Source organism: Puma concolor, chromosome B3, assembly GCF_028749965.1.
Source record: "Puma concolor isolate L17-30 chromosome B3, mPumCon1.1.hap2, whole genome shotgun sequence".
Classification (NCBI taxonomy): domain Eukaryota; kingdom Metazoa; phylum Chordata; class Mammalia; order Carnivora; family Felidae; genus Puma; species Puma concolor.
The window spans coordinates 50,642,926-50,654,419 of NC_141672.1; the positions used below are offsets into that span (position 1 = coordinate 50,642,926).

The window sequence follows — 11,494 nt, forward strand, 5'->3', positions numbered from 1 at the left end:
GAGAACCTCACTGGGGAAAGCAGAAGTAGATGACCAGAAAGCAGAAGCTAGGCATTAAGTCCCCTTGGAATTATGTATTTTAATGTTCACAGAACTATACATCCTTTTTACTCACTTGCCTATTATAATTACAAGATAACCTGAGGCTTTATGTTCTAAGATTTCAATTAAAACATCTCATATATAAAAATATTAAACTGGGCCCCAAGTTATACTGGAAGTAAATTATTGATAAATCTGATCATTAAATTAGGTTAACCTATTTTGAACCTCTCGATTTAACTGAACACATAAGAATTTTTCAGTCTTTTGAAAGCTTTCTTAACAGATTTTTCAGGAGAATGGAGGTATAAGTTAATTTTTTTTTTTTTTTTTAGGGAAATACGAAATCTGATGATGACCCCCCTGCTATTCCACCAAGACAACCTCCTCCTCCAAAGGTAAAACCCAGAGTTCCTGCTCCTACTGGTGCATTTGACGGGCCTCTGCATAGTCCACCTCCACCACCGCCGAGAGATCCTCTTCCTGATACCCCTCCACCAGTTCCCCTTCGGCCTCCAGAACACTTTATAAACTGTCCATTTAATCTTCAGCCACCTCCACTAGGACATCTTCACAGAGATCCAGAGTGGCTCAGAGACATTAGTACCTGTCCAAATTCACCAAATACTCCTCCTAGCACACCCTCTCCAAGAGTACCACGTCGATGCTATGCGCTCAGTTCCAGTCACAATAACCTTGCTCATCCTCAAGCTCCCCCTGTTCCACCAAGGCAGAATTCAAGCCCTCACCTACCAAAACTGCCACCAAAGACTTATAAACGGGAGCTTTCACACCCCCCATCGTACAGACTGCCTTTGCTAGAAAATGCAGAAACTCCTCAATGACCTTAGCCATATGTAGTCATTGACACTGGAATGGTATTTGTAAAGGTTTTTTTTTTTTTTAATTTATTCAGAAAAAGGCATAGTATTTTAGTACTTTTTACAAATAATGCTCTTACAAAAATGCTACTGATCAAATAAGCTTTTAAAAATCCGAAAAATAAAAATACAGAAGTCCTTTACCATGATCCTCAGGTGATCAGTAGCATTGCCTTGTTTTGGATCCTCAGTGCTGCCAAAAGGCCAGTATAAAGAATTTATATTTGCACTGTAGACTCTGCTAAAATATGGTTTAAAGTGACATTGATTGCACTGAAAAAGGGGATAGTGCATTTGTGGAATTTTTCAAATTTGAGTAATAGATGCCTTTTTAAGGCAATGAATTTACACAGATTTAGGGGGTGTGTGGTATTACTGATTTTTAAAACTCTTTGACCATCTTCTAGTTTTTACTTCTAGTTTTTACATGTAGGAGAATTGTGAAAAACACCCACTGTTCTTAAACTCTTAAATGCCATGTCTTAAATGCCAGAATTTGCTGCTGAAGACAAAAATGAAAAATAGAATGAAAATAGTAGAATGCACTGTAAGTGTTTATTATTTTGTCACAATGTATACAGAGACTACCTAACCCAATCATAGAGGGAGAAAGGGCATGTATCTCATTCAGATGTGCCTTTTGTTTTTGCAGACTATGGTGTCTTTAGCTAATGAGTTGTCTATTGTTTTGGAAAACAAAGTTAATATGCCATGTATGTACAGTTTTGTTTATATTGTATATTTAAAGAGAATGCTAATAACCTATATAAATTTAAGTGACTCGAGGCCTATAATACAATCTGCTACTTTACTAATTCAGAAATTCAGAGGAAAAATTCTTATGGCATAGGAACCAACTGCTTTGCCCTCAAAACCTAGTAACTTTATAAATTTCATGTTAACTAAAAATTTTTTAAATATTTTTTTTTTACATTGGTAACATTTAAACCAGCAAATACTTAAAGCTTTATTGAACTTTTTATTCAGAGAAGTGAATAAAACTTTTATTTGCCATTTGGACTCCTGGGTTCAAAGTGATGAAAAAGCGTGTTTTGCTAATAGTGTTGTAGCAGCAGTTGTAAAGTAGCCAAAAGCCACGTTGTTTATTTACTGGTCTGTGGCCTTTTACTGTGCTTTGTATCAGAGTTCTTAACAAGATTAATAAATTACCCCAGTCTTAATTTTTAAAAGATTTTTAAAGTATGTGTTTTCATTTTAAGAAACAAGGGGAGAGATTGTTGAGTTCTGTGGAAATAAATACACCTACATTATTTACAATATTTTGTGCAATTTACCTTACATAATCCCAAAGAATTTAAGTGATGTAAATTTTAGAAGGATTACTTTTGTCTTAACCTTCAAAATGCAGTCAGCAAGCTTCCAGCAACTATTTTTATGCATTCAGATGAAAAATTAGAAACATGCTAGGGAACTCTTGATAAGGATTATAGCCTTCCTTGGTAGGATCTTGGAACCTGCCTGGGTTTAAGGCCAATAACTACCATGCGAATTAGTCTCCAGGTAAAAACACTCTGAGGTTGCCTTTGTTTTTTAAAGAGCAGTTTATAATCTTAGCTTTGGAAGAGTGATTTAAACTACCTGTTTGTTAGGCCTGACTTGTAATTGAGCGGAGTGAGGCAGACCAGCACGCTGGGGAAGCGGGTGGCCTCGTGTTCGACCACGCCCAGGTAACGCTGCCTTCCCGGCTTTGTGCCTTTGCGCACGCGCTGTGGAGCCCAACTTCGCCGCTAGGAGGCGCCGGGCCCTCTTCAGGTCGGCCCTTGGGGCGGTGCGTGTGGATGTGACGTCACCGCGCACGCCGCCTCTTGTTGCCGGGCAGCGATGGCGGCTACCCTGGAGTCCTCCGTGGAGGACCCACTGCGGAACTTTGTTCGAGTTTTGGAGAAGCGAGATGGCACAGTGTTACGACTGCAGCAGTATGGCTCTGGCGGCGTGGGCTGCGTTGTTTGGGATGCTGCCATTGTTCTTTCTAAGTACCTGGAAACGCCCGAGTTTTCCGGCGATGGGGCCCACGCTCTGAGCCGGCGGTCGGTGCTGGAACTGGGCTCTGGCACAGGGGCCGTGGGGCTCATGGCCGCTACCCTCGGGTAAGAGCTGGCAGGAGGGGGCGCCGCTTTGTTCGGGAAACCCACATTACTGGTTTACCATACTTGTGCCTACACCTCAATCCACCTTATTTTACAGGGCTGATGTTGTAGTCACAGATCTTGAAGAATTGCAAGATTTGCTGAAGATGAATATTAATATGAACGAGCATCTTGTCACTGGTTCTATTCAAGCCAAGGTACTGAAATGGTTTGTATGGCCTTTCAGCTTGTTTTAAGTAATGATTTGTAGTTTGCTTTAAATTGCATTTCACTAAAAGCATAGTTAATACGAAGGGGACTTTTCAGGCCTTGCTTATAAAAACTGTATTTTAAATTATTAAAGCAACAAATAAAATATTTGGTTGACATTTTTAAGGGGGGAAGAAATAGAAGACTTGTCTTCTCCACCAGACTACATACTGATGGCCGACTGCATATACTACGAAGAGGTAAGTACTCAGTGGAGCGAAGTGCCCTTCCTTTAGAAGTGGTACCATGACTGGTGGATTTCATAGTGCACATTTCTTCCCATTTTAACATCTCTAAATGCAGGATATTTGTCCTAAAGTTGATGACACAGTAAAGAGAAAATAAGTTTTAAGGAACTGTATATGTACACTCATGATAAACATATATACCTCTGAAACAGTTGAGAAAAGTGTCATGTGCATTTTACTAGAAGCTTCTGTAAGATTTTAAAAGGATTTTGCCATTTGGATGTTATGAAAAGCCAAGTTTTTTAAAGCTCTTCCTCGTGAACATGTTGACCATGACATTGAGAATTAAGTTGCTTTGTAAAGAATTCATTTTTCTGTGGCAAAATTATTCAGAATGATTTTTAAAAATCCGTTTGTATAGCATTGTGGGCATCACTCATTTTTAAAATAACGAGGGTTGAGCTAACTTATGTTCAAGGTATTGTCAGACTTGCCTTTGTGGGCAAAATCCTAAATTAAAATAGATTAAATAAAATTAATTTTTTAAGGGTGAAGTCAGTTCCATTTGTTTTCCCATGGGCATTCCAAAATGCAGTCACTTAACTCCTCTCTTTGGAAATTGAAATCAGTGTAATGGTTGATTAGTTAAGAGAAGTTTACCAGTCATTAGTTACAGAGCTTTAACCACGTGTACTTTGTTGGATTGATTCAAAGATGGATAAGTTGGAGGGGAATTATAATTACTCTCCACTTCCCCTGCCCCCTTTGTATAGTAAAAATATAAATTTTTAAAAATCATAAATAAAAACTATATCCTTTTTTGAACAGTCTTTGGAGCCATTGTTGAAAACTCTAAAAGATCTTAGTGGATTTGAGACTTGTATTATATGTTGTTATGAACAACGAACTATGGGAAAAAATCCAGAAATTGAGAAAAAGTATTTTGAGGTAAGTACTGTACTAGATATGTTTTTGTACTGATTACCCTTCTGTGAGGCTGTATGTGACTGTGTGTTCAAGTATATTATGGTACTCTTGAGTGGGGAAAACATTCTGGTTGTATGAACCCAAGGAGAGGATCTTTCATTGCCCACCGTTCTATTAAGCCTTCCACTTTTTTCATCTTTTCTAATCCTTTATTTCTTTTTCTTTCTAATTAGGTGATCTAGTATTTAGAGAACAATCTAAAATAATGTTTCTTGATTAAACACTGTGCTAGCTTTGGGGAACATATTGATGTATGTATTACTTTTGGAGTATACATCATGGAAACATTGATATATGTTTTTACCTCTGTGGTTTTCTCTATGTTTTTATGAAAGCTTTGACCAAGATATCGTATCTGCTTTTTTTTTTTTTTTAAGTTTACTTATTTATTTTGAGAGAGAGTGAGCAGGGGAGAGGCAGAGAGAGAGTAAGAGAGAGAATCCCAAGCAGGCTCCCTGCTGTCAGGGCAGAGCCCAGCAAGGGGCTCAATCCCAAGAACCCGTGAACTGTGAAATCATGACCTGAGCTGAAATCAGGAGTCAGACACTTAACTGACTGAGCCACCCACGTGTCCTGGAAGAAAACCTATCTACTTTCAGTTTCTTCCTCTCTCCCTGTCCCTCCCCCTCTCCCCCTCTCCCCCTCTCCCCCTCACCCCCTCACCCCCTCTCCCCCTCTCCCCCTCCCCCTCTCTCTCTCCCCCCCTCCCCCTCTCCCTCTCCCCCCCCTCCCCCTCTCCCTTTTTACTTTTTACTTTTAAATAAAGATTCACACAAAGTTGCAAGAGTAGTATATAGAGTCCCATGTATCTTTCACCCATCTCCCCCTGGTTGTCACCCAAACGCTTTTGATGGGCAAAAATCCATCACTTTACAAGTGACTCCTCTTGAGGGTACATCTACACAGCCCTGAAAGGACTACTTTACTTAAATGAGAAAACAAATATATGACTCTGCCTCAGATATGTGCTAAAATGGTTTATATTTTTCTTGACAATTAAAGTTAATGACCTTTTGAGAGTATAATTGAAAATTTTATATTGCTAAACTGTTTCAGTTGATTTAAAACACATGTACAATGCACATATATCCAGTGCTCGGCTCACTTTTTCATGTGTATACACCCAAGCAACCACCACCCTACATAAAGCTGTAGAACACTTTTACGACCTCAGAAGGCTCCTACATGCCCTTCCCTAGTCAGTACTCTAAAATTAACCATCATTCTGACTTCTGTCACCACAGGACACTTCATATTACTGAATTTAAAGTATATCTCTTTTAAATTTATAGCTACTCCAACTAGACTTTGACTTTGAAAAAATTCCTTTGGAGAAACATGATGAAGAATATCGAAGCGAAGATATTCATATTTTATACATCAGAAAGAAAAAACCGGTAAATATATTCCTAGCTCCTTTATCCTCTGAGGAGATTTCATTAGCTGGGCATGGTCTCTGAGCTAATGTGTGGTGTAGATGTTGATTGTGATGTGGGGAAACTGCTCTGATAACTCACTGAACTAAGGCACTTTCAGTGTTAAGATAATCTCCCTGGATTCTTCCTTTAAAATTAGGCAGGCTGCTTTTATAAAGGTCCTTTCCATCTGTAAATAATAGAGATTTATAATTGGGCATCAGCTTAAGCAAGGAACTCAGCTCAGCTGTTTATAAGTTTGTATTGTCTCTTATTAGTTCTGACTTTTGTGAACTTTCTCCAATCATTCAAAATTTGTTTTAAATTTATTTATTTTGAGTGAGGGAGGGAGGGGCAGAGAGAGAGGGAGAGAGAAAATTCCAAGCAGGCTCTGCACTGTTGTCAGCACAGAGCCCAACTCGCGGCTCAGACTCACGAACTGTGAGATCATGACCTGAGCCGAAGTTGGATGCTTAACTGACTGAGCCACCCAGGCGCCCCAAATTCTTTTAAATTGTCAGAGTAAAATATAATAAGGTAGGTCTGTACAGTAAATAAAAATGCACTCTGTTAAATAGAATTTATGTATGTTTCCCTTTTTTGTTGCTTTCTTTACCTGTTACAGTAATTATATTTTATGCAAGTTGCCTCTGTGATGCCTAGAGTTTGAACCTGCAGAAAGGAAGAATTGTGTCTCATCCATTTTTGTATCACCTTCTGTATATGTGACTAGTATAAAGCAAAGACATGGTCAAGTTTATGCATTAAAGATGCTTAATTTAGTAAATCCCACTTGTTTCTGTTCTCTTTGCTTTGATTGAATTTGTTGATGAAGTTTTCCCATTATGTGAATTCTAGCCAAAAGCAAATAACTTGCAATTTGGGAGATCAAGGCTAGGTGTTAGGACTATAAAGAAAGAGGACTAGTGGGGTTAGTAATTCAGATCCACTAACTTTTATTTGGCATGGTGCTGGAGATATAAAGATAATTTAAAAATGTTTTAGGTCTTAAGGAATGTGGTTTTAGCTCAGGCTGTTGTACAGGGTTTTTGTTTGTTTAAAGGTTTATTTTTAGGGGTACCTGGGTGGCTCAGTGGTTAAGCATCCAACTGTTGATTTCAGCTCGTGTCACAATCTCATGGTTTGTGAAATTGAGCCCTGAATCAGGCTCTGTGCTGATAGCACGGAGCCCGCTTGGGATTCTCTCTCTCCCTCTCTCTCTGCCCCTCCCCAGCTCACGTTCTCCCTGTCTCTCTCAGAATAAATAAACATTTAAAAGGAGAAGAAAAAAAAAAGATTTATTTTTGAGTAATCTCTGCACCCACCATGGGGCTCAAACTTACAATACCGAGATCAGGAGTCACATGCTCTACCAACTGAGCCAGTCAGGTGCCCTCGTAGTGTAGTTTTGAAAGTAGGATTTTTTTGAGGCATAAAGATTTTGTGTTTCCTAAATGTACAGGCTTCCTTTTTTTTCCCCCAAAGAATCACTTTTTTTTTTTTTTTAATTGTTAATTGTTACAGAGCACAAGCAGGGGTCGGGGAAGAGAAATCCCACAAGCATGAGCAGGGGAGGGGCAAAGCAAGAGGGAAAGTGAATCCCTAGTGGGCTCCACACTGGGGCCCAACAGGCTTGATCTCACAGCTGTGAGATCATGACCTAAGCTGAAATCAAGAGTCAGAAGCTCAACCAACTGAGCCACCCAGGGGCCCTGAGAGAGAGAGAGAGAATCTTAAGCTCCACAGTGCAGAGCCTGATGAAGGATTCAATCCCACAACCCTGGGATCATGACCTGAGTAGCTCAAGAGTCCAGTGCTCAACCCACTGAACCACCCACATGCCCCAGAATCAGTTTCTTTTGAAAAAGTTGGTAACATTCACACACCATAAAATTCACCCTTTTAAAATGTACAATGCACTGGTTTTATAGTATACTCACAGAGTTGCACAGCTGTCACCACTTTTTAATTCTAAACATTTTTATCACCTCACAAAGAAACCCCATACCTATTAGCAGTCACTTCCTATTCCTGCCTCTCCCTAGCCCTTGGCAACCACCAGTCTGTTCTCTATGGATTTTCCTATTCTGAACATTTCATATAAATGGAACCACACACTGTGTGGCTTCCTGTATCTGGCTTCTAACAGCACAGTGTTTTTAAGGTTTACCCATGTTGGAGCCTACATCATCAGCACTTAACTCCTTACAGTTTTTTTAGGTATGTTTTTTTTAATATAGTTTTAATATTTCTTTGCATGCATATACTACACCTTATCCATTCATCACTTGATAGGCATTTCAGTCGTTTTCACTTTTTGGCTATAATGAATAATACTATTAGGAGTATTCATGTGAGAATTTTTGTGTGATCTGTGTTTTCAGATCTCTTGGGTATGTACCTTAGAGTAGAATTGCTGGGTTATATGGGAATTCTGTTTAACTTTTTGAGGAATTAATAAACTGTATTCCAAAGCTGCTGTATCACTTTACGTTCCCACCAGCAATAGCTGAGGGTTCTAATTTCTTTGTATCCTCACCAACACTTGTCATTGTCAATTTTTTGATTCTAGCCATCTTAGTAGGTATGAAGTAGTATCTCATTGTGGTTTTTATTTTCATTTCCCAAGTAACTAATGATGTTGAATATCTTTTCATGTACTTACTGGCCATTTGTATATCTTTACAAAAGTACTTTGCCTGTTTTTAAATTGGGTCGTCTTTTTATCGTTGAGTTGTAACAGTTCTTTATATATTTTGGATACTAGACCCTTACCAGAACGTGACTTGCAAATACTTTCTCTCATTCTGTGAGTTGTCTTTTTGTTTTCTTGATAGTATGTCCTTTGAAGCACAGAGCTTTTTAATTTTGATGATGTCCAGTGTATGTCATTTTTCTTTGGTTGCTTGCATTTAGGTATCAGCAACGAACCATCTCCAAAAATTATGCATGGCTATTCCTTTGAATTGCATTTAGCCATTACTAGGCATATTACCTAGTATTAAGTACCCAGTAAGTACTTAAAGTTTCTTTTTAGAAAGCGTCTTTAAAGTTTTAAAGTTTCTTTTTTTTTTTTCTTATAGAAATCTCCATCGTGAAATCTTTAGTCATCTTACCCAAGTCTCTAACAACCTGGGTAAGCTAAAGATGTGAGTGGAGCATGTGAATACAGCATGGGAAGATTGTGTTCACAGATTATTCCAGCATGTCCGTAGAGATTTGATATATAAATGAAAACTACCATGGGCTGCCTGCAATTCGAAAAATGATTACTGACTGCCTGCCTGCCATTGGGCCTGAAATCCAACTTAGTTTACTTTTAGCTCAGGATCAGGTTCTGCTTAAAAGAAAATTGCACATCAGTCACTCCTCAAATGAAAATAGGTATTGCGATTTGCCAAAGTCTGCCAGAAATAAACAGTGAAGCAGCATAACCATGACTTGGTGTATCTTCAGGAAACCAGGGATAAATTGATCCAATTTCTAAAGAGAGACATCTATTACTATGTAATTATGTTTAAATTGAAACTAGTAAAATTTAGTTGTCTTCAAGATAGATAAATCTAAAAAAAGATTTTTATTTTAACATAATTCTGCAGTAGTTTTATATATACCTTCCACTTCATTGCTGTTACTAAGATAGCTTTAGTATTTAAATTTTCTTTTATTTAAAAAAACAAAAATACTGTTTTCTATATTTAAATTAGCCAAAGTTTTATTCTTTTCCTCCACCATACATGTCTATGTGAGTTGGATAGTAAATTATACTGTAATGAGTTGGTAAGAATGAAAGTAAGAAATCAGGAGTGGGGAAAGGTATCTTTACAGAATCTTCCATTTGAGAATGGAGTGAGAATAAAAAGCCCACTTTCAGGCTTGTGCACTTATGTGGCTCTTGCACTTCTCCTTGTGTGTATCTTCTAGGAAAATGACTAAAATCACTGGTGTTTTTACATGGAACAGAGAAAGTTTTTAAGTAACTACACATGTAGTTCTGTATACATTTAGCAAATGATTTTGGTTCTGTGTCATCTGTTTTATGTTAGTGATGGTAATCATCTGCTCAGACTCGGATCTGTCAAGGACTTCAGTCATACCAGTTGTGAAGAATAATACTAACTGGATGGGATTCTGGTACTTACAGGCATTGGTGCTTGGTGGCACATTTTATGTATTAAAATAAACATTGTTTTTGAGACCCTGTGATTTTGTGAATGTTTCAGAGATAGTTTTGAAGAAAATTAATGTCTAAAGCAGGCTTTCCAGCAAAAGAACCATTCTTTCCTCCAGGCTTCCTTCAGTCTTTAAAATTTGTTTTGCTGTTCTTTCTCAAAATACATTGTTCATACTGCCCTTAGCATTTTATTAAGCAGTTTACTAAACAGTGTAAACTAAATATATGGTACTTTGTTAGTTACAGATAGCACCAGTTATTATCAGTGAAGTCTATTTAGCCTTTTTGGTAACGTTGTAGAACTTGTAAAAGTAAGTCTGACATTGACCAGCTATAGTGATCCACCCAGATTCCTCAGATCCCTGTTCACCCTCCTCCCCTGTTCACTATGCTTCTAATACTCAGTACCTCCAGGTCTTCGGCCTGAAGTGCTCCTTGACATTTCTGTATGAAAGCCCAGCTCCTTTACCTCACATAGGTGTACGTTTACACTCCGGAACTCTCTGGAGGAGCTGGGTTGAGGTCAGCCTCTACCGCTTGGTCAGAATCACCCCTTTGCTTGGGCGTGCTTCCTTCCCTGTCCTATTCCCACTCCTTCTTACTTCCTTAATAAGTCATTCGCATACATTCATTGACATCTGTTCCAGAGAACTGACGTAAGTTACTGACTGCAGATTTAAGTAATTTGTAACATTAAATCATGGGATTTTTCTTTTCCTATTCTGGAGTAAGACCAAAACAGAGACTAAAAGGTACCAAGGTAGCAAGTCTCCACGTTGTAAGATCAGGGCACCACTGGTGGTTAGGACCCATGAGCACTGCAGGGCTTACAGAGGGCTGCCGGTTTGTGGAACGCCCTGTCCCGAACCACCATTCCACAGACAGCTGGGAGGCTAGGGAGAGGCAGTGTTGGGGAATGGGATTTAGTCCTTTGGGCTGTCATGAGAGAAGGGACACGGAGCATCTGTACTCAGAAACCACGAGAGGGAGGCCTAAGGGAACAATTCAGGATGCCTTTAAGAAGGGAACCCAGCATTTTCTCCACCTGGTTGGATTTGTGTTTACTCAGCAGGTTAGCATATCTGCGTTGCTATTCCAGAGCACAGGAATAGAATTGGAGGGCGGGGGCTGCCAGGCAGAGAGGTATTAAAGATGGGTCTGTCAGCCTAAGAGTTGGAGGCTGAAGGACGTGTGCAGTCACATGAGGAAGTTCAGGGGCAGGTGCTATAAATGAGAGAGGTGTGATGCCAGGGACTGGGGATCAGCCAGAATGCAGCCAACTCTCAAACCTCCAGGGACTGCCAGGGCTGGGTTGCAGGGGAGGGGAAGGAGGGGTTGCCACTGTGCACCGTGAAACCCATAGGCCCGTTATCAGCATGCAGTTGTCGCCAATTAGGGAGCCCCTTTTGTAAAGCAGTGATTCTCAAACTAGGCTGCATGTGGAATCACC

General features: G+C 39.3%; 2 protein-coding genes across 5 annotated transcripts in view; both read left to right on the forward strand.

Annotated features, from left to right (window-relative positions):
* SOS2 (SOS Ras/Rho guanine nucleotide exchange factor 2) overlaps positions 1 to 2,115 on the forward strand; it is an 89,813-nt gene extending 87,698 nt beyond the window's left edge. For all 3 annotated transcript variants that reach the window (XM_025919113.2, XM_086709788.1, XM_086709787.1), the window contains one exon: positions 378 to 2,115. In XM_025919113.2, the coding sequence (XP_025774898.1) occupies positions 378 to 887 (510 nt within the window). In that variant the 3' untranslated portion in view covers positions 888 to 2,115. The remainder of the gene's footprint in view (positions 1 to 377) is intronic.
* A 107-nt stretch (positions 2,116 to 2,222) lies between these two features.
* On the forward strand, positions 2,223 to 10,068 carry VCPKMT (valosin containing protein lysine methyltransferase). Of its 2 annotated transcripts, XM_025919689.2 has the most exons (6): positions 2,223 to 3,031; positions 3,129 to 3,239; positions 3,408 to 3,480; positions 4,297 to 4,416; positions 5,748 to 5,852; positions 8,954 to 10,068. In XM_025919689.2, the coding sequence occupies exons 1-6, from the start codon at positions 2,766 to 2,768 to the stop codon at positions 8,966 to 8,968; spliced, it is 690 nt and encodes a 229-aa protein (XP_025775474.1). In that variant the 5' UTR covers positions 2,223 to 2,765; the 3' UTR covers positions 8,969 to 10,068. The 2 variants fall into 2 exon arrangements, with proteins under 2 accessions (XP_025775474.1, XP_025775473.1); XM_025919688.2 differs by lacking the exon at positions 8,954 to 10,068 and having other exon boundaries at positions 2,251 to 3,031; positions 5,748 to 6,660.
* The last annotated feature ends 1,426 nt before the right edge of the window (positions 10,069 to 11,494 follow it).